Source organism: Chiloscyllium plagiosum, unplaced genomic scaffold (assembly GCF_037043375.1).
Source record: "Chiloscyllium plagiosum isolate Xiang-an unplaced genomic scaffold, Cpla_swu_hap1 HiC_scaffold_3, whole genome shotgun sequence".
NCBI classification, from domain to species: domain Eukaryota; kingdom Metazoa; phylum Chordata; class Chondrichthyes; order Orectolobiformes; family Hemiscylliidae; genus Chiloscyllium; species Chiloscyllium plagiosum.
In genome coordinates this window covers 154,867,171-154,890,198 of record NW_028270141.1, presented here as the reverse complement: position 1 = coordinate 154,890,198, position 23,028 = coordinate 154,867,171, and the positions used below count along the sequence as shown (strand labels likewise).

General features: G+C 40.2%; 1 protein-coding gene across 1 annotated transcript in view; it reads left to right on the top strand.

Moving 5' to 3' along the window:
- LOC122540182 (dynein axonemal heavy chain 8-like) overlaps positions 1-23,028 on the top strand; it is a 1,370,012-nt gene that overhangs the window by 649,779 nt on the left and 697,205 nt on the right. The window contains exon 36 of the mRNA XM_087976825.1: positions 17,710-17,909. Coding sequence (XP_087832951.1) covers positions 17,710-17,909 — 200 coding nt within the window. The remainder of the gene's footprint in view (positions 1-17,709; positions 17,910-23,028) is intronic.

Sequence of the window (23,028 nt, the reverse complement as noted above, 5' to 3'; positions counted from 1 at the left end):
TTTTGGACTATAATCTGGTGTTGTGTGATCTTTAACCTTGTCCACCCCAGCCTAACACCGGCTCCTCCACATCACTGGTAATATAAACATTGAAATGTTGTAACACCATTACCAAGCTCAAAGTTTCATTCTCAGTTGTTGAATATTTTTGCTGATGAATGCTTAGTTTTCGGGAGAAATACCCAATAGGTCTTTCTACCTTCTCATCGTCTTCCTGCAAGAGCATAGCACTGACACCCACATCACTTGCATCAATAACCACCTTGAATGGCTTCGCATAATTATGTCTGCATAATAGTGCTGCAGTGGTTAAAACAGCTTTCAGGCTGTCAAATGTCTTCTGACAGTCCACTGCTCAGTGAAAATTCTTGCCTTTCTTTAGTAGTAAACAAGTGGAGCAGCCACACTGATAAAATCTAGCACAAATTTTCGATAAAATACACTCAATTCCAGGAATTGTAGTTTTGCTCTTTTTATCCATGGTATGACAAACTCTTCAATTGCCTTTGTTTTTGCATTCCTTGGGGCCACTTGTCCATTTCCAATGATATGGTCCAGAAAGGTTACTCAGGCTTTGGCAAATGCACTGTTAGCTAGGCACCAAGCCTGCCTCCCGAAATTGATCAAACAAGTCTGATAAATGTTGCAAATGTTCCTTCCATGTGTGACTAAAAATCACCAGGTCAACAATATATATGACACAGTTGGGTATTCCAGCAATTACTTTATTGGTTAGCCTCTGAAATGTGGCTGGCGCATTGTCATACCAAATGGCATGACTCTTAACTGATAGAGTCCAAAGCTGAAATTGCCTTCTCTCTCTCTCTGACAAACGTACCTGCAAGTCTCCTCTGAATAAGTCAAACTTAGAAATGTAAGTCGCTTATCCCACCTTTTCAACAGTCGTCCAAACGCAGAATCGGATATGCATCAGTCTTTGTAACTGCATTGATTTTGCGATAGTGCACACATAACCATTGGGTGCCATCTGGTTTTGGCACCATTACTGGGGATGAGCTCCAGTCACTGTAACTCACTTTGATTATATAGCCTTGGAGCTTGCATTCAGTCTCCTTTTGAACCTGCACCAACTTAGAAGGTATGCCTCTAAGGATGTTACTTAATCAGAACAGCAACTCCTATATCTACATCATGCATAATTAGGTTAGTACTTCCCAGCTTATTTCCACATATCTCCCCATGCGATAGCAGTAACTCTTTCAGGTCATTTTTGATTTTCCTCTGGAAGGTAACTCACTAATTTATCCCAATTTTTGACAACTTCCTCAATGTCCATCTTAATTTGAGGACTGTCCAATTCAAAATACTCTGAACTTAGCTCTTCCCTCTATACTGTAACCAATAACAAGTCTCCTTTGAATTTCCTTACCTGTTAAAATATTTTTTAATCACATTCACAAGACACACTGTGAGATTTCTTTTTGTGTGGAGTCCTTATCAATTGTCACAGCTCTCAATTTACTTTCAACTTGATAAAATCCACTAAACCTTGCTTTTAAAGGTTCACCTATCACTGGAAGTAACCTTATCCCTGATAGCAACATTGTGAGTTTTTGATTTCTTATCTGATTCCTGTTTCATTGTATGCTGTGAAATTTGTCCAGCTAACTTCTCTGCTCTATTTAATCGTCCCAAAGATTTGACATAGTCCAGATATATGGTCTCTGAATGCTAACTTATCAATCTCTCCTTAACCAATTTTGGTGGTCCTGTCACTTCATGTCCAAAAGCTAATTCAAATGGATTGAATTTGGTCAATTCATTTGGTACAGTGATCACAAAAAGAAAAATTATATTTCCCTTATCTCAATCATGTGGATAGTCTTGACTATAAGCCCTCAACACGGTCTTTAATGCCTAATGTGCTCCAAAGCTGTCCATAACTTCCTTGAGTATTTTTGATGTAACGTTTGACCCTTGATCTGATTATACTTCTGTGGGTAGTATGTATTCAGTGAAAAATTTGAATAACTCCTTTACAATCCTTTTAGCTGTGATATTGTGTTATGAAGCATAGAACATAGAACATTATGGTGCATTGCAGGCCCTTCGGTCCTCGATGTTGCATCAACCTGTGAAACCAATCTGAAGTCCATCTAACTTACACTATTCCATTATCATCCATATGGTTATCCAATGACCATTTAAATGCCCTTAAAGTTGGCGAGTCTATTACTGTTTCAGGCAGGATCATAAGACCATAAGACATAGGAGTGGAAGTAAGGCCATTCAGCCCATCGAGTCCACTCTGCCATTTAATCATGGCTGATGGGCATTTCAACTCCACCTACCCACATTCTCCCCGTAGCCCTTAATTCCTTGTGACATCAAGAATTTATCAATCTCTGCCTTGAAGACATTTAGCATCCTGGCCTCCACTGCACTCCGCGGCAATGAATTCCACAGGCCTACCACTCTCTGGCTGAAGAAATGTCTCCGCATTTCTGTTCTGAATTGACCCCCTTTAATTCTAAGGCTGTGCCCACGGGTCCTAGTCTCCTCGCCTAATGGAAACAATTTCTTAGTGTCCACCCTTTCCAAGCCATGTATTATCTTGTACGTTTCTATTAGATCTCCCCTTAACCTTCTAAACTCCAATGAGTGCAATCCTAGGATCCTCAGCCGTTCCTCATATGTTAGACCTACCATTCCAGGGATCATCTGTGTGAATCTCCGCTGGACACGCTCCAGTGCCAGTTTGTCCCTCCTGAGGTGTTGGGCCCAAGACTGGACACAGTACTCCAAATGGGGCCTAACCAGAGCTTTATAAAGTCTCAGTAGCACATTGCTGCTTTTATATTCCAACCCTCTTGAGATAATTGACAACATTGCATTTGCTTTCTTAATCATGGATTCAACCTGCATGTTTACCTTTAGAGAATCCTCGACTAGCACTCCCAGATCCCTTTGTACTTTGGCTTTATGAATTTTCTCACTGTTTAGAAAGTAGTCCATGCTTGTATTCTTTTTTCCAAAGTGCAAGACCACGCATTTGCTCACATTGAACTTCATCAGTCATTTCCTGGACCACTCTCCCAAACTGTCTAGATCCTTCTGCAGCCTCCCCACATCCTCAGTACTACCTGCCTGTCCACCTATCTTTGTATCACTGGCAAACTTCGCTAGAATGCCCCCAGTCCCTTCATACAGATCATTAATATAAAACGTGAACAGCTGCGGCCCCAACACTGAACCCTGTGGGACACCACTTGTCACCGGTTGCCGTTTCGAAAAGAACCTCTTATCCCAACTCTCTGCCTTCTGTCAGACAGCCAATCCTCAATCCATGCCAGTAGATCACCTCGAATGCCATGGGCCCTCACCTTGCTCAGCAGCCTCCCATGTGGCACCTTATCAAAGGCCTTTTGGAAGTCTAGATAGACCACATCCACTGGGTTTCCCTGGTCTAACCTACTTGTCACCTCTTCAAAGAATTCTAACAGGTTTGTCAGGCACGACCTCCCCTTACTAAATCCATGTTGACTTGTTCTAATCCGACCCTGCTCTTCCAAGAATTTAGAAACCTCATCCTTAATGATGGATTCTAGAATTTTACCAACAACCGAGGTTAGGCTAATTGGCCTATAATTTTCCATCTTTTGTCTTGATCCTTTCTTGAACAATGGGGTTACAACAGCGGTCTTCCAATCATCCGGGACTTTCCCTGAGTCCAGTGACTTTTGACTCAACCAACGCCTCCGCTATTTCCTCAGCCACTTCCCTCAGAACTCTAGGATGTAGCCCATCGGTGCCAGGAGATTTGTCAATTTTAAGACCTTTTAGCTTTTCTAGCACTATCCCTTTTGTAATGGCAACCATACTCAACTCAGCCCCCTGACTCCCTTTAATTGTTGGGATATTACTCATGTCTTCCACTGTGAAGATTGATGCTAAGTACTTATTAAGTTCTCCAGCTATTTCCTTATCTCCCATCACGAGCCTTTCAGCATCAGTTTGAAGTGGCCCAATGTCTACTTTTGCCTGTCGTTTGTTTCTTTTGTATTAAAATAAACTTTTACTATCATTTCTAATATTACTGGCTAGCCTACCTTCATATTTGATCCTCTCCTTCCTTATTTCTCTCTTTGTTATCCTCTGTTTGTTTTTGGAGCCTTCCCAATCTTCTGATTTCCCAGTGCTCTTGGCCACTTTATAGGATCTCTCTTTTTCTTTGATACATTTCCTGACTTCCTTTGTCAGCCATGGCTGTCTAATCCCTCCCCGGATAATCCTTCTTTTCTTGGGGATGAACCTCTGTACTGTGTCCTAAATTATACCCACAAACTCCTGCCATTTTTAAATTGGCTCAGTGGTTAGCACTGCTGCCTCACAGCACCAGGGTCCTAGGTTCAATTCCAGCCTGAGGCGACTGTCTGTGTGGAGTTTGCACATTCTCCCTGTATCTGCGTGGGTTTCCTCCGGGTGCTCCTGTTTCCTCCCACAGTCCAAAAATGTGCAGGTCAGGTGAATTGGCCATGCTAAATTGCCCATAGAGGCAAATGGGTCTGGGTGGGTTACTCTTTGGAGGGTCAGTGTGGACTGGTTGAGCCGAAGGGCCTGTTTCCACACTGTAGGGAATCTTATCTAAATATTCCATGCCTCTACTACTCTCTGAATAAAGAACCTACCTCTGATATCTGTCCTATATTTATCACCCCTCAATTTAAAGCTTTGTCCCCTCGTGCTACCTATCACCATCTGAGGAAAAAGGCTCACACTGTCCACTCTATCTAATCCTCTAATCATCTTGTGTGTCTCTATTAAGTCACGTCTCAAACTTCTTCTCTCTAACAAAAACAGCTTCATGTCCTTCAATCTTTGCTTATAAGATCTTCCATCCATACTAGGCAATATCCTACCTGCACCCTTTCCAATGCTTCCACCTCCTTCCTATAATGTGGTGACCAGAACTGTATGCACAACTCCAAGTGGAGCAGTACAAGAGTTTTGTACAGCAGCAACATGATTTCATGGCTCTGAAACTCAATCCCTCTACCAATAAAAACTAACACACCGCATGCTTTCTTAACAACCCTATCAACCTGGGTGGCAACTTTCAGGGATTTATGCACATGGACACCGAGATCTCTCTGCTCATCCACACTACCAAGAATTTTACCATTAGCCCAGTACTCCGTATTCCTGTTACTCCTTCCGAAGTGAGTCACCTCACACTTTTCCACATAAGACTATATTTGCCACCTCTCAACCCAGCTCTGCAGCTTATCTATGTTCCGCTGTAACCTGCAACATCTTTTGGCACTGTCCATAACACCACTGACCCTGGTGTCATTCACAAATTTACTAAACCATCCTTCTCCATCCTTATCAAGGTAATTTATAAAAATGACAAACAGAAGTGGCCCCAAAATAGATCCTTGTGGTACACCGCTCGTAACTAACTCCAGCACGAACATTTCCCATCAACTACCACCCTCTGTCTTCTTACAATTACCCTATTTCTGATCCAAACAACCACATCACCCTCAGTCCCATGCCTCTGTATTTTCCGCAATAGCCTACCGTGGAGAACTTTATCAAATGCTTTACTAAAATCCATATACACCACATCAACCACTTTATTCTCATCTACCTGTTTGGTCACCTTGTCAAATAACTAAATAAGGTTTGTGAGGCATGACCAACCCTTCACAAAACTGTGTTGACTATCCCTAATCAAATTATTCCTTTCTAGATTATTATAAATCCCTTCTCTTATAACCCTTTCCAACACTTTACCCACAACCAAAGTAAGATTCACTGGTCTATAATTACAAGAGTTGTCTCTACTCCCCTTCTTGAACAAGGGGACTACATTTGCTATCCTCCAGTCTTCTGGCACTATCCCTATAGACAATGACAACACGAAGATCAAAGCCAAAGGCTCTGCAATTTCCTCACTAGCTTCCCAGACAGTCCTAGTATAAATCCTATCTGGCCCAGGGGACGTATCTATTTTCACACTTTCCAGAATTGCTAACACCTCCTCCTTATGAACCTCAATCCTGTCTAGTCTAATAGCCTGTATCTCAGTACTCTCCTTAACAACATTATTGTCGAGGCCTCTGGAAATCTAGTGGACACCTCCATTATTGTTAACAAATTCTGATTCCCGCTTTTTGTTTTAGGTAGGGGTCATAAGCAATCAATAAGATTCTCATGAAAGGTTCCTCAAGTGCAGAAATAGGTATTAAAGATATGGGTTTTATTACTGGTTGTGGTTTTCCAATTCCCTGACATGTATGACAAGTCAGAAAAAATTCAGCTTCATCTTTGTGCAGTCCAGGCCAGTGAAATGTTTTTGTGTTTTAGCTTGAGTTTTGCTCACTCCTAAATGACCTTGTAGTGGTAGCTCATGCGCTACCTGCAACATCTCCTTTCTATCACCCACTAGCAATACGACTTGCCCATTTCTCGTTTGCCTGAATATGTGATGGTCTCCATTTCCTCATTAAGACATTATTTTTAAGATAATAACACTAAGGGATACATTCAGATTATTTTTCTCTGTATGTCTTTTGATGCAATTGCTTTAAATTTTCATCTTTCTGCTGTAACTCATTCAATTTATCTGAGTTAAAGATGTTTGCTTTGTCACCTATCTGTTCCTGGTTTGTGTGAACCATCTGATCAAACAGGGTCTCTGCTAATTCCATTTCAACTTTTTTACCTGTACTGTTTGATCTCTCCTGTTTCAACTGGCAAGTTTGTGACCTCGTTACCACACGGTCAGGAAAAATCCTAGAAAATGCTTCCTGCAATAGTTCATTTCCTGTGTTTCCACTGGCTTTTCAACCACAGTAGGCAGTGCTTTACCTGTGAATCAGCTATCATTTGCAAGGGCAATTGTATTCCTGGAGCTGAGTTTATTCAGTACTCCTACCACAACCTGTCCACTCTTCACTGGATACTCTAACCTCACTTTACGTAACTGAGCACTTCTTGTCTCACTGTGAATTTCTATTACTAGCACCTTTTCTGACAATAGTCCTTCAGAGGTACATATCTCCTCATCTTTCAACATCATAGATTGAAAGGATCCTGTATCTCTTAATATTGTAACCTCTCCACCTGCTCCTCCTGGCCTATACGAATAAACTTTACCTTTGTCAGTATATGGTTTAAGATGATCTTGCATTCCTCCTTAACCAACCTCCGAACAGATTATATGTTCTGATGCAGCTTTCTAGCTCCACTGTGTTTTCCGTTGTCACTCCAACAAAATTCACCAGCTTAACCTGTTTTCCTATATTTGGATTCCCAATGCTTTTAACCACCAACACTGTGACCTACTTCATTGCAGTGGAAACACCTGAGATTTTTAACTTCTCGTTCTCCTTCAAGGGTTTCCTTTTTACCCTGTGGTAATTTATCCTTGTGATCTTTACCGAGATCTACCTTTCCCTTTCCATGTGAGGATTTCTCTTCTCCCTAATTTCTTTCCCTCAAGGATTGAAATTTACTTTTTAAGCCAAACTTTGATTTATGGACCAACTTATAATCAACAGCTACTAATCTTGTTGTTTTAACTCTCTGCACTTCTCACTATTTCAGAAAATGAATTTTTGAACTCCTGTCAAAGTGCCAATTTCTGAAGTTCAACCTCCCTCTTTGCTTCATTTCCTTTCTCTCCTTTTCTCTCCCTTCTCTCTCTCTTTCTCTCTCTTTTTTTTGATCTGCTAAGTCAATTTGTTCTTTTCTTCTTTCCTCTGCTTTTAATCGCAATTCAAACTGTTTCATTTCTGTTGCCCTTTCCTTGCCTATTGCCTCTAACTCAAACTGCTTCATTTTCAATTGAATTTTAGATATTTCTAAAAATTCTGATGGCATTTCTAGCAAAATAATAGTTGAGCATTACTGTAATTATTGCTCATTTCCTCACGGAAGAAGCAACTCCAACACCGGCTGGCTTTCTAATTCTAGCACCTGAGATTCAATCACCTTTTGCAAAACCCTCAAAGTCACTTCTTCAACCCCCAGAAAACTCCTGGTGACTGAAAGAGCCATTGCTATCCAAAGCACTGTTTAAACCAACCAAATTCAAAACCCGGAACAAATGACACTAACACCTACCACTTGCTACCTTTGAATCCAGCAATCCTAATCCCAATTTGGAACAATAGAACAAATCCCGCAAAGAGCCCCCAATCTGTTATGAACCAGGCCAAACTCCCTCAAAACATTTCAAGAAAGTAGCCGACACCCTAACTTTGTTAATTGTTTTAAGCAGGTGTAACATGGATATACCAGAAGGGTCAATCCACTTAGTTTTAAACAAAACAAAACTTATTTGCAAGATTACCGAATGTAACACAAACAAAAGAGAACAGAATACAGAAGAACCTAACCTGTCCAAAGACCCAACAGATTCCCAACTTAATGATACTGTTCCAAATACTTGCAACAGTTCCAGTAAAAACTCCTTGGCACCAAAGGTAAAATCAAACACAAGGTCTCACAGAAGAGAGAGAGAGATGGCAGTATGGAGCACCTTCTTCCATGTAGTTGTTTCTTGGATTATCAGCCTCAAACTGCCTGACTGCTGTCAGTGAACAGCCAGACTGCCAAAAACCAAATCAAGCCACAGAAACGCTGAGCTGGGAGAACTGACTACTTTCCTTTCATTGTACAAACTTTTTAAAAAAAACTTGAAAGCCGTTTTCTTGAGGCAGTATCTGTTAGCTATAATCAAATTTGTCCTGAAACTTATCCAAAGCCAGACTTTTTGGAATCACTGCTTTTACAACCTCCCTGTAAAAAGCCAAGGACAGCATGACCCTGTTAAAGGAGCAGCATCATCACAACATCACTGACCGGGGTGTATGGAATCATTGGTGGAGGCTAGGAATCGTTGCTGGAGTACAGGAGTCAAAGAGAAAAGAAGAAAAAAAGAGAAGAAAAAGAAGACAAGCAGAAGAAACACAAGTGGAGTCTACGAGCTGCAGCTGGAGTGTCATAATCCGCTACTCACTTGCTGGACTACCACAAGTGGTCTCCCACCAAAGTTCCTGCTGGATTCTGCTCTCTTTACAATCTATATAAATAATATGGATGGAGGACCTGAACAATTCGTCGTTAAATTTGGTTATTACACAAAAAATAGGGAGAAAAGTGAGTTGTGAAGAGGCCATAAGGAGCATACAGAGAGATATTGATAGGTTCAGTTAGAGTGCAAAGATCTGGCATGTGGAATAAAATGTGGCAAAAAGGAAAAAAAAAGCATATTATCTCATTGTTAGGAAGTTGCAAGGGCTCTGAGGTATAGAGAGATGTAGGCACCTTACTGCACGAATTGTGGAAAATTGGTATGTATGATTAAGTTACCATATTATTTGTTGTTCCTACATATTAATTCTCCACAATTTAGCAACTATCCCTTCAGTCCCCTCATCTACATCATTTATATAAATTATAAAGAGAGCAGACTTCAGCAGGAGCTCCTGTTGCAGACCACTTGTGATACCCTGCCAGCCTGAAAAAAGGAACATGGGGACAGGAGAAAGCCATTCAACCTCCATTCACTGAGATCATGGCTGATCTGTGGTGTATGTCTATATACCTGTCATTGGACCATAAACATTATTACCTTTGCTTCACAAAAATTTATCTATCTCAGACTTAAAATTGACAACTTAAAAACAGTAAAAAGAGTTCCAAACATCTATTACCCTTTGTATAACATCTCTCCTGAATGGTCTGGCCTCAATTCTCAAAACATGCTCCTTAGTTGTAAAATTCCCAACTAGTGGAAATAGTTTATCTTTACAACGGTGTCTTTTCCTGTGAATATCTTGAAGATTTTGATTGGATCACCTCCTTAGCCTTCTAAATTCTAGAGAATATAACCTAACTTGAGTAATGTCTCCTCATTACTTAACCTCTGAAGTCCAGGTATCATTCTGGTAAACCAATGTTGTACTGCCTCCACAACTAACATATCCTTCCTAAAGTCTACTGCTGGATCTGCTTATAGTATCCCATCTGATTGTAATGAGGTCAGCAAGGTGGACATTCATGGAATATAAATTCCCTGATTTGGGCTGTTAATTTGGTGCAATCAGGAGTCTTGGCTGATAGATAAAAACAAGAGTGTTAGAGGTTCTCATGGTTGTGGGCATGTTCATCAAGCTGGGAAGCCAATTTGTACATGTTTCATCCTCTGACTAGGTGATATCTTCAGTGCTTTGGAGCTTCCTGTGAAGCACTGCTGTACTGTGTCTTCTGGACTTTATTTGGTTCCATTCCAGTTGCTTTCGCTTGCCGGTTCCAGTTTTTCATTGTACTGGCCAGTATATTTGGCCTAGGTATATGTGTTTGTTGATGGAGACCGCGGATGAGTTTCATGCTTCTAGACATTCTCTGTCTGTCCTCTGTTTGGCTTGTCCTATGATTGTTGTGTTGTCCTAGTTGAATTTGTAGTCCTTGTCATCTGTGTGTATGGCTACTAGGAACAACTGGTCATGGCGTTTAGTGGCTAGTTCGTGTTCATGGATGTGGATTGTTAATTGTCTGTCTGTTTGTCCTGTATAATGTTCCATGCAGTCTTTGCATGGAATCTTGTAAATTACGTTTGTCTTACCCATAATAGGTCCAGAGTCTTTTATCCTAGTGAGTTGCTGTCTGAGCATGCCTGTTGGTTCATGGACTGTCATGAATCCCAGTGGTCAGAGAAGTCTGGCTGTTAGTTCTGAGACATTTTTAATGTAAGGTGATATCATTTCTGGTGTTGATGTCACTTCCTGTGGTTATGTTATATCCTGTTCTTTTTTCTGAGAGGGTGGTCAAGTGGGGTCCTAGTCGGTGTGTTTGTTGACAGAGTTCTGGTTGGAATGCCATGCTTCTAGGAATTCTCATGCATGTCTCTCTTTGGCTTGTCCTAGGATGGATATGTTGTCCCAGTAGAAGTGGTGTCCTTCCTCATCCGTGACTACCTGGTCAGGTCTACGCCCTCCAACAACCCACCCTTCCTTCCTGGCATCCTCCCCTGCCACCGCAGGAATTGCAAAACTTGCACCCAAACCTCCTCCCTCACATCCATCAAAGATTTACCTGCACATCCACCAATATCATTTATTGTATCTGTTGTTCCCAATGCGGTTTCCTCTACGTTGAGGAGACTGGACGTCTCCTAGCAGAGCGCTTTAAGGAATATCTCCGGGACACCCGCACCAATCAACCCCATTGCCTTGTGGCCCAACATTTCAACTCCCTCTCCCACACTGCCGAGGACATACAGGTCCTGGGCCTCCTCCACTGCTGCTCCCTCAGCACCCGACGCCTGGAGGAAGAACGCCTCATCTTTTGCCTCGGAACACTTCAACCCCATGGCATCAAAGTGGATTTCACCAGTTTCCTCATTTCCCCTTCCTCCACCTCACCCCAGCTCCAACCTTTCAGCTCAACACTGCCCTCATGACCTGTCCTACCTGCCTATCTTCCTTTCCACCTATTCACTCCACCCTCCTCTCTGACTTATCACCTCCATCCCCACCCCCATTCACCTATTGTACTCTATGCTACTTTCTCCCCACCCCCACCCCTCTTATTTATCTCTCCACTCTGCATAACCGCCTTGATTCCTGATGAAGGACTTTTGCCCGAAACGTCGATTTTCCTGCTCCTGTCTGTCCAGCACCACACTATCTAGACACATGTATTTTTTTAGCAAGACCCTCATACTTTTATTTTCCATCCCTTTGACCCAAAATTCTATTTGTCTTCCACTGAATTTGGGTGCAAGCTTTTTGTGATTTTGATCAAGGAGTCCCAAATCCATCTGTTTCATAGCTTAATGCAGTCTTTCCTGTTTTAATTAAAATTCAGCTGCTCTATTCTTCCATCCAAACTTAGTTATTTGCCACCTGCAAAGTTTTTTTTTCCCAATCGCGTAACCTGTCTAGTGTCATTCCTCTGTATCTGTGAAATAAATGAGTGCAAATTTGCCAATTCATGATAAAAAATAAATAGCCAATTAATTATAGCCACTGGCAAAAAACATATATCCATGACCACTTTCACAGCAACCTAAAAGTAATCTTATGCAGCGTGCAGTGGGCAACCTTACTGCCTTACGACAAATCTGATGAAGCAAATGTAAATATGGATTCCCACTTGCCCACCACCACCTCCTAACCCACAGTCGGATACATTCAACACTCCACCCCTCTCCCTTCTCTTGCTTTGTCTCACTAAAATTGTTTTGCGCATCCCACTCTCACACTTGTGCCATTTGTGTTCTCGTGATGATTCCCATTTTAAGGTTACAAAATGTGAAAACTATTGACAAAAGAAAAGGCTGTATTCTAATGGTAAAGTGGTCAATATACTTGGTGATGATGAATGGTGGGAAAAGAAATGTGTATGTAGTAATGAAAAAGCATTCATTAAAGAAAACTGTACTGACTGAAAAGGTGTTCTGGAGAGAAAACAATACTTGCTGGCTGGGGTCCTAGGGTAGACTATGCTGTATTATGTTAGTTATAGTTTGTCACTTAAGCTGCTGACTTTATGGATATTGTACGCTTTCTACATGATTACTGTCATTCTCTTAGATTACAAAACCATATTCGATTTTAGTATTAACATATTGTCATCAACATTTATTATCACATATACTTGTTGAGTTTTGAAGACCGTCTTTTAAGCTGAAATTAGGGGGTCGACTTATGCACAAGGTGTTGTTTTCGAGGGGATGAAATTCATGCTTGGCAGGAGTCAAAAAATGGACAAACAAGAGCCATATCTCTATAAAATAATAAACAATATAAGGTAAAAGTATTATGGCCATTATTGAATATTTATCCTCAAAATAACTGTCTCCATTCTGCCTGCCATGGTAGAACGGTACTATCATACCGTACTCCAGTTACCAGTACCTGAAAGTGCATATAGGTCTACACATATGTATAAAAGTTAATAGGCATACCAGCAGATAGTCAGGCCATCTACTGGAGGTATTTGTACAACACACAATTCATGAAATAAAAACAATAAAAACTAAAAGAAAAGACTGATAGTATTTTATTAGAATAAGACCGCATGGAATTGTTAATAATATACAATAAGCAATTTACATCAAAAAACTGATATTCACAGCAAAAAAAACTCTTCTCATCATATATCACAAATATTATGGAATAGCTGCTTAAAACAAGTTACTGGTACATGCAAAAGTCCATTAGAATCCTTCAAATTCACTGTCCTTATCAGTTGCACCACTGAATAATTCATTCCAGTCATCTGGGTCAAACATATTGTCGTATAGATCGTCTTCATCTGCACTCTCAAGGGGATCATTCAATTGATTTGTCATCACTTCCATTGGACCGTAAATAGTCATCCGCCATATCATATAAAACATTAGAATTTCACTTTGACAAAGGGTCAATTAGACTCGAAACGTCAGCTCTTTTCTCTCCTTACAGATGCTGCCAGACCTGCTGAGATTTTCCAGCATTTTCTCTTTTGGTATTAGAATTTCGACTTTTTTTGAAGACCTTCATAATAATTTCAGTTTTCATGTCAACTCAACAATTCACTCATATACAGTTGCAAGTAATGGAGCATGCATGTTGTCACCCTTTGCAAAGCTTTTCCCTCCTTCTTGCATCCATTTCTTCATACTAAGTCCTTCAAAGGTTTATTGGTGCTAACATCCAGTAGCTGCACCACGCTCATAAGGCTTCCAGGAATCATTGCAATGTCAGTGTTGTTAGCTTGAAGTTCACTGACAACACTTTTCACTCTGTGTGATCTGGATACACCAGTAAGCTTTTTTTCCTGTCTAAGTCCATCTGGTTGCATATTCCAGACCTCCCTAATCCAAGTCTTGCAGCCACCTTCATCCATCCACCATTTTTCATGGACGAGGTCAACAATGCCTTTCAGACATTTCTGTCTGGGCTGAGTTTTCCGCTTAAAAATCACCATAGACTTTAATATTGTTCTATCTGCCATACAACCAAGTACCACAGTGAATCAACTGTTTTTATGGCAAGTTCATATTAACCAAAACTGTTTTTGCTCCAATCTTGTCCACGTTCTGTTCCCTGGCACATCAAAGTTCATTGGGGTGTTGTCCATGTTGTCGATGCATGAGAGCCTGTACCCATTTTTCTTCCAACTTCTGATTACAAAGTGATGGAACCCAATTAATTTATCATTAAGTTCTACTGGTAGATGTTGGGCAATCTTGGTTTTCTGTCTCAGCACTAAATAATGCCTTTTCATAAATGTACTGCACCGTCCAGCACTGGCTTTGAAATCATTGAACCCATCATTTTTTTGCTTCTTTTTTGATGCATATTCTTATACGTTGTTGAGTCACTATGCTTCCGTTCTGATGACACTGAATTACCCAGTCAGTAATCTTGTCTTCAAGTTGTGGCCATTTGTTCAGCTTTCCTCGATTGGCATACTTCTGTTTTGGCATAGCATTTAACTGTGTAGCTTTTTACCTTCAATCTTGAACATCGAGAGCCAAAGGGCCTGTACTGCACTGTAATGTTCTAAGTTTTTCAGAAACTCAGAACTCCCTTGCAGCTATGCTATTTATTGTTGTGCTTCTCTGCAACTTCAGCAACTTTTAGTTTAAACTGTGCTGTATAGCTGTTTCTTCGTGATGCCATTTTGTCAGAAAAAATTGGGAGAGTTTTACAATAAGTTCAGAGCACAACTGTACATGACACCCACTTCTAATAAACTGAGGCAACAGCGGAAAAACAAGGTTGAGGGTTGCATAAGGTACCGTAGATATTTGCATGCACAGGTCAAATATTTGTATGTAAATATTACATAAATAAATATATACAATATATATACAATATATTATATGGTTATCAACATTCACTTTAACTATTTGAAAATCACATTGCGCAAATATATACTGGCATGTGTAACATGTGATGATGCAGGTATTACATTTGAAACAAAAATGTGCAAATCATGTCCTTAATGGCTACATATATGGTCAGAAAGAGGCCCCTGAAAAATTAGGGTCAACTTATACACGAGGTATATGAAAAATACCAGATTTTTGGGCCAAAATAATAGATCGACTTATACATGAAATTGATCGATACACGAGTATTTGTGTTTTTTTAACCTTAAAAAAAGCCAACAATTAATAGGTGAAAAGTCATGATCTTGAGATCTGAAACCTAATCCTATTTTTACTATAAGATATTAAGCTCTGCACTCGTGAATTCATCATTCATGGGAGTTCTCAGGAATGGAATCCTCACAGAGGAATGACTATTTCCTTCTGCAGATTCTCTGTGTTATCTTCACTACTTATCTTCCCACCTATTTTTGTATCATCTGCAAACCTGGCGATACTGCAATCACTTTCATAGAATCATAGAATCTCTACAGTGTAGAAGCATAGATTCGAGTCAACAATGATCCTATGAAGAGCATTCCAATCAATCCCAAACCCTACCCCTTAATGTTTGGAAGATTACGATCAGCGTATCCACTATCTTTGCAAGCACCAAACAAGATGGCTTTTGGTTGAAAAGAAATTGCCTAGCAACTGCTTTGTATCATTTTGTCAGAAACGAGAAGAGACAAATGATACTAAGGCATCCAAAAGTTACAGGGAAGCCAGACTTCTTTATCTCTCTCCCTTTGTGAGTGAAAGAAGCCAGCACAAAACGATTGAAAATAAAAGCATCCAACTCAAGCCAGAACCTAGGTCCAACTGACTGGCTGCTGGATTGAGGATCACTGTCGTCAACAACAATGTGTTATGATGACAAAAATCAAAAGAATTGTGAGATTGTCACCTCATTCAACTGTCATGTTTTGGGCTCTTAATCATGCCTGACTTATTCTTGTACAGATGTATCTCTGTTTTTAAATTTAAAATACTCCACAAGGTCAGTTATTTTGGGGATACAGGCTATGGGTCTCCTTGCCACTCTAAAACACCAATCAGTTTTCTTCTGACCCCAGTGTGCCTACTCATCTGAAAGTTCAGGCTATACTATCTAGTGACTACAAGTGGTCTGTCTAAACTTAATCACCTGAGACTTCAAAAAAAACTCATTGGTCCTTCTTTTAAGATGCCAATTTCACCATTGTATGTACAGCAAGTATAGATCATTGATAGACGTATCAAACTTCCCCTTGTCACTACGAACACTTAACTAACTTGTCAATGCTTCTTTTTCACAGATTGACAGTGGGGTCAAATGGTTTTATTCCTTCTTTGTTCATTGCCTTTTCTTCATCAATCCTGTTGTGATCCAACTGATGGTCCTACTGGAAAAGTCAGATCTCAGAGTGAAGCCTGATTTGATAGATTATAAGTTTTATGCATTTTGGTTACCATGGCTTTCAGTCACTGAATATGAGGCTACCAATATTCTGTTATCAATTGAATACAAATGTACAGAATTACAAACATCGACAATTTAGAAAGATCCTAACATAAACAGAGAGAAAAAACAAGTTCCCTGCAACATCCTTCACAGTCTTTCAATCTCAGTGAAGTTAAAAACCATTTTGCAATTCTGATGGCTTGAAGACTTCTTTCCAGCTTTATTGACCAGACATTTCTTCCCAATGATAGCCTAGAAATTTCTCAATCTACTGTAAACTAAAAAAAAGCACTCTTCAGCACGGAAGACTTCTCTTCTGAACTCAAACTACTATTCTACTATTGGCTGTCGATCATTTGTTTCTACATCATAAAAATCAACTCTGTAAATATTTAGCAGCTAATATCCCAGGGAGCTGATTGAGTCATTTCATTTAAGTCCCATGACTTTTTGGAATTATATCCTCAGTTCATTGCTCAATATGACTTTCAAATTTCTGTTAAAAAGGGTCACATTCACAGAACTGAAAACCAAAATCTATCTTTCCTCCACTTTCAGTTTCAAACTTCCCAATAATAATATACTACAAAGCTACATCACAATTCCTTGTCTGAATATGATATTGTCTGTGCAACTGCCCATCATGTATGATAATATACTGATTAGCTCACTGGTCATGTTCACAGCGAAACCCAATACAGTGCACTATCTGGGAAATCTTCAGGACCAGATCAGACTTGCTTTTGCTTCACTGAGATCTGAGAGCTGCTTGGGCCTCTCCAGCAATTGAAAATTCTTTCTTTCTCACTGCCACCATATAATATCCTTGGTCTTGTTCTGCTACTAAAACTATTTGTAGAAACTGATGAGGAAAGGAGAACTTAAACTTTATTAAAGAAACATCTTAACATCTTATTGTGACTTCATCTTGTCACAAGGTTGAAAGAGGAAACAAGATAATGTGACGTTGCACAACTCCCTGTGATGATGTATAATAGGTCTTTTCAGCATATCATAGTAAAATGTATCCATTTATACTATAATTCAACATGGTTTGTTATCACCTAACCCCCCCCTCACAATCTCTCCATGATCTGCTCACATTCAGGACCCTCAATGTCTCAACTCCTTCAAATTCTAAGATATCTTTGCTTCTCAACAATCTCTTCTCCCACCCCCTCTGGACATGCTTACAATCCTTTTCAAGCTGTCAACCTGTTTTCCAAAATATGACTACACCCTCCCATCCTGAACAGCAATAAATATTGTCATTAACTCTTCAACTGGTCAAGGTATTTTTTAGGTTTTAATTTACTTTTTTTGTTAGTCTTATCATGAAAAATACAATAATTTTGTTTTTTTTTAGGATATCTGCATATCCTCTGTGAAAGAGAAGGACATTGAGGCAAAATTAAATCAAGTGATGCAGACCTGGACCAGTCAGACCCTCAGTTTTTCTTCATTTAAGAATCGAGGCGAGCTCTTGCTAAAAGGACTGGAGACAGCAGAAATTATAATGTTGATGGAGGACAGTTTAATGATACTGAGTTCTTTGCTCAGTAACAGGTACTAGCAACAAATTACAGCAAAAAAGTAATAATTCGCAAACTAATAGAGGTAATGTTAAGATGGTTGAGAAAGCTTTTGGGACTTTTGGCTCTAAGGAAAAAGAAAATGCTTTAGGTAGGGATTTTCAGAGATTAGAGCCTGGACATCTGAGTGCCCAGCTGCTAGTTATGTCACTTGACACTTTTAACTGAAAGCGCTTGCTTTAAACTCCTGTGCTGCATTCTGGTATTGAGTTCCAAAATCTCAAAATATGTTCCTTTTAAATCTCTTTGTATCAGTTTTAAAATGATATTTTTGAAGATATACAGAATTTGTAATGTTAAATAAAAATTATTTATCCAGCCCTCTTAAAAATATTTAAAAATCACCACCAAAATCCAAAATCCAAACTTTTTTCACATCTGTCTTAAAAAGGTGACCCCTCATTTAAAATAATGTTTCCAAGATCTGGACTCTCCTACAAAAGGAATAATCTTTTCCATGTCCACTTTGTAAAGATCATTCCAGATCTCAAACACTTCAACAAATCATGCCTCAGTCTTCTAAACTTCGCTGGAATCAGACCCAGCCTGTCCAATTTTCTCATAAAAAAACCTTCTCATTCCAGCTATCAATCAAGTAAATCTCCTTTGAATCACCTCTAATGCAATTATACTCTTTGTTAAATAAGGAAACCAAATGTTGCTCATAAATTTGTTGTAATCCTCTGACTAGTCCATGATAACATGCAAGCCACAATCCTCACCAACAGAACCAAACAATCAATGTACAGCTTTTGATGTAGACAACCATACCATCTTCTTACAATGCCTGTCTAGAACAGCTTGAGCAATGGTTTCTCTTTCACATAGCTGCACAGTGAACTCTGTGCCACTCACAGTTGGGGCGGCATGGTAGCTCAGTGGTTAGCACTGCTGCCTCACAGTGCCAGGGACCTTGGTTCAGTTGTAGCCTGTCTGTGAGACGCTTGCATATTCTCCCCATGTCTGCATAGGTTTCTTCTGGGTGCTCTGGTTTTCTCCCACAGTCCAAAGATGTGCAGGTTAGGTAGATTGCCATGCTAAATTGCCCATAGTGTCTAGGGGTGTGTAGGTTAGATGGATTAAACATGGGAAATGCAGGGCAGTATGGTAAGCAGTTAAGTTCAGGTGGCATACTCTTCAGAAGGCACATCTCCATACTGTAGGGATTCTATGATTCTGGACATCCACAGGGTCTATCTCTGTCACCTATTTCTGCACTTACATTCTTCCCATTGGCAATATAATCTGAAAACATTGTCTAGTTCTACATAAAACATAGAATCCCTATAGTGTTGAAACAGGCCCTTTGGTCCCAAACAGGTCCACACTAACCCTCCGAAGAGTAATGCACCCAGACTCATTCCCCGACCCTATTTTCATACATTTACCGCTGATTTATGCACCTAACTTATACATCCCTGAACACAATGGGCAATTTAGCATGGCCAATTCACCTAATTCGCACATATTTGGATTGTGGGAGGAAACCAAAGCACCCTGAGGAAATCCACACAGACAGTCGCCCGAGGGTTGAATCAAACCCATGTCCCTGTTACTGTAAGGCAGCGGTGCTAACCACTGAGCCACTGTGCCCCTTATAAGGCTCGATAAGATCACCTCTCATTCTTCTAAATTTGAATCAGTAGTGTACCAACCTGTTGAATCTTTGCTCAGCAGACAATTCCTCCATACCAGAGATCATGCTCCAAACTGCCTCAAATGAAATAATATATTTTTTTAGATAAGAGGACAAAATCACCAGATGTGGTCTCACCAGCACCTTGCACGGTTGCAATAAGCTATCCTTACTCTTCTATCCAATCCCCTTGGAATAAGGACCAACATTCCATTCGACTTCCTGATTACCTGCTACACCTGAGCTAGCTTTCTGGGTTTCACATACAACTACCCCTACTCCCTTTGAGTTGTTGCTTTCTGCAGCTTTTTCTTGACTTCCATAATACTCCATCTTTTTTGTTCTGCTTTCCAAAATAAACAACTTCACATTTTCCCACATTATGGTCCATTTGCTAATTTTTGTCCATTGACTTAGTCTATCAACATCTCTCTGTAAATTGTCTGTATCCCTCCTGCAATTTATCTTTCCATCTATTTTTCTTTTGTCTGAAAAGTCATTATTATATATTTTAAAACCATTACCCAAATGTTGAAACTTAAATCCAATAAAGCTGGTTGAATAGCGACCATGTAACAGTTGTTTCAAAAAACTGTCTGTTTTTCATTAATGTTCTGGAGTGAAAATCCTACCTGATTTGATCTAAGTTTGACCTCAGATCCACGGCAATATATTTGAATCTTAACAGTCCTCTATAATGGAGAAACATTCAATTCAAGGTGGACAATTAAACTACTCCTAGTGCCAAGCCATTATCACCCGAAGCCTGGACGAAGGACGTCTCATCTTCTGCCTTGAGACCCTCCAACCACACAGAATCAATGTGGATTTCACCAATTTCCTCATTTCTCCTCCCCCCACCTTATCCCAGATCCAACGTTCCAACTCGGCACCACCCTCTTGACTTGTCCTACCTTTCCATCTTTCTTTCCACCTTTCCGCTCCACCCTCCTCTCTGATCTATCACCTTCACCCCCAACTTCATCTACCTATTGCATTCTCAGCTACCTTACCCCAGCCCCACCCCCCTCCCATTTATCTCTCAGCCCCCTTGGGCCACTCCCTCAATCCTGATGAAGAGCTTATGTTTGCAATGTCGACTCTCCTGCTCCTCAGATGCTGCTTGACTGGCTGTGCTTTTCCAGCACCACACTCTTTGACTCTGTTCTCCAACATCTACAGTGCTCACTTTCTCCCAATTAAACTACTCATATGTAGTTCCACAAATATTCACATCCTCATTAATGGAGAAAACTCAGCATATTAGTGTAAATGACAAAGCTAAAGTATTTGCAGCAATCTTCAAACAAAAATGCTGAGAGAATAATCCACCTTGGCCTCCATCTGATACTCTCATTACATAGATGTCAATTTACAACAAGTGTTATTCACTTTATGTGATATCACGAAACTGCTAAAGACACTAGATTCTGCACAGGGTATATATACCCTGACAGCATTCAGTTATGTGTACTGAAAGCATGTGCTCCATAATTGGCTGTGCCTCTTTTCTCTCCTAGATGGATATCCCAGTGTAGCTGAAATGCTAGCATTTATCCAAAGTTGTGGAAAAAATATCTTTCTAATGGTTATTGTGCCAGCATGCGAGTCTCTGGTGCCTAATAAACAAGGTCAATCTGATCTTTTTCAACACATGCACTTCCCAAACTCTCGCCATCTAATAAATAGTCTGTATTTCTGTTTTTTCTACCAAAAAACTTGACATTTATCCACATTGTATTCCATCTGTCATTACTAGCCCATTTACTTTGACTGTCCAAGTCCTCTTGAAGTACTCTTCTCATCTTCCTCATAATTCATATTCCCAATCAGTTTGGTGTTGACAAGTTTTGAAACTTTACAATTGGTCCCCACATCTAAACTAATTACATAGATTGTGAACAGTTGTGGGCCTAGTACTGATCCTGCAGTATCCTGCCCACAACAACCTGCCATATTGAAAATTATCTGTTTATTCCAAATCTGCTTTCTGTTGATTAACCAGTTCTCAAACCATTCTAGTATAATCCGCAAGTCCCATATGCTCTAAGCGTATTTGCAAATTTGTGTGAGACATTATCAAAAGTCTTCTGAAAATCCAAATGGACCACATCCCATTGGTTCTTCTTTCTGTACATGACAAACAACATCCTCAAAAAATGCCCAACAATTTTGACAAACTGATTTCCCTTTCACAAATCCAGGTTGACTCTGCCAAATGTTCAGTTATCGTCTCCTTTATAAAATGCTGTATATTTTCCCTATTACAGTTGTCACACTATCACGATCTGTAGGATCTCCATCTTCCCTCTTCTTCCATTCTTAAGTAGTGAAGATGCATTTGCTATTTCCAGTCAGCAGGAATATATCCATAAATTACAGAATTACATAGGAAAACTACTTGCTCATTTATCTCAATTGCTACTTCCTTCAAAACTTTGGCATGAAGCCTTTTTAGAAAGGGGAGACAAAAGACAGAAAGCTATGGCCAGTTAGCTTAATGTTTGTCATTGGGAAAATGTTAAAGGGTTTAATAGCAGAACATTTGAAATGTGTAATATGGTCAAGCAGACCCAGAATGGCTTTGCAAAGGAAAAGCCATTTGAGAGAGAATTGTTTGAGGATATTACAAATAATATAGTTAAAGGGGAAGCAGTGGATGTAATATATTTGGATTTTCAAAGGAATTTGATAAGGTATCACACATTAGGCTGCTTCATAAGATAAAAGGTTGTGATGTTAGAGGTGGTACATCAGCATCGAGAAAGGTTTGGCTGTCTAAAAGAAGATAGAGAGTTTGCTTAATGGGGATTTTCAAGATGGCAAACTAAAACTAGTGATGAGCCACAGGAATCATCATAATTATTTATAATACATACTCATGACTTGGATGAGGAAAGTGAATGTGCGACAGCCAGGTTTGTGAATGTTAGGTTAAAAGGAGGAGAAAGTGAGGACTGCAGATGCTGGAGATCAGAGCTGAAAATGTGTTGCTGGAAAAGCGCAGCAGGTCAGGCAGCATCCAGGGAACAGGAGAATCGACGTTTCGGGCATAAGCCCTTCTTCAGGAATGAGGAAAGTTTGTCCAGCAGACTAAGATAAAAGGTAGGGAGGAGGGACTTGGGGGGGGGGGCGTCGGAAATGTGATAGGTGGAAAGAGGTCAAGGTGAGGGTGATAGGTCAGACTGGGGTGGGGGCGGAGAGGTCAGGAAGAAGATTGCAGGTTAGGAAGGCGGTGCTGAGTTCGATGGATTTGACTGAGACAAGGTGGGGGGAGGGGAAATGAGGAAACTGGTGAAATCCGAGTTCATCCCTTGTGGTTGGAGGGTTCCTAGGCGGAAGATGAGGTGCTCTTCCTCCAACCGTCGTGTTGTTGTTGTCTGGCGATGGAGGAGTCCAAAGACCTGCATATCCTTGGTGGAGTGGGAGGGGGAGTTGAAGTGTTGAGCCACAGGGT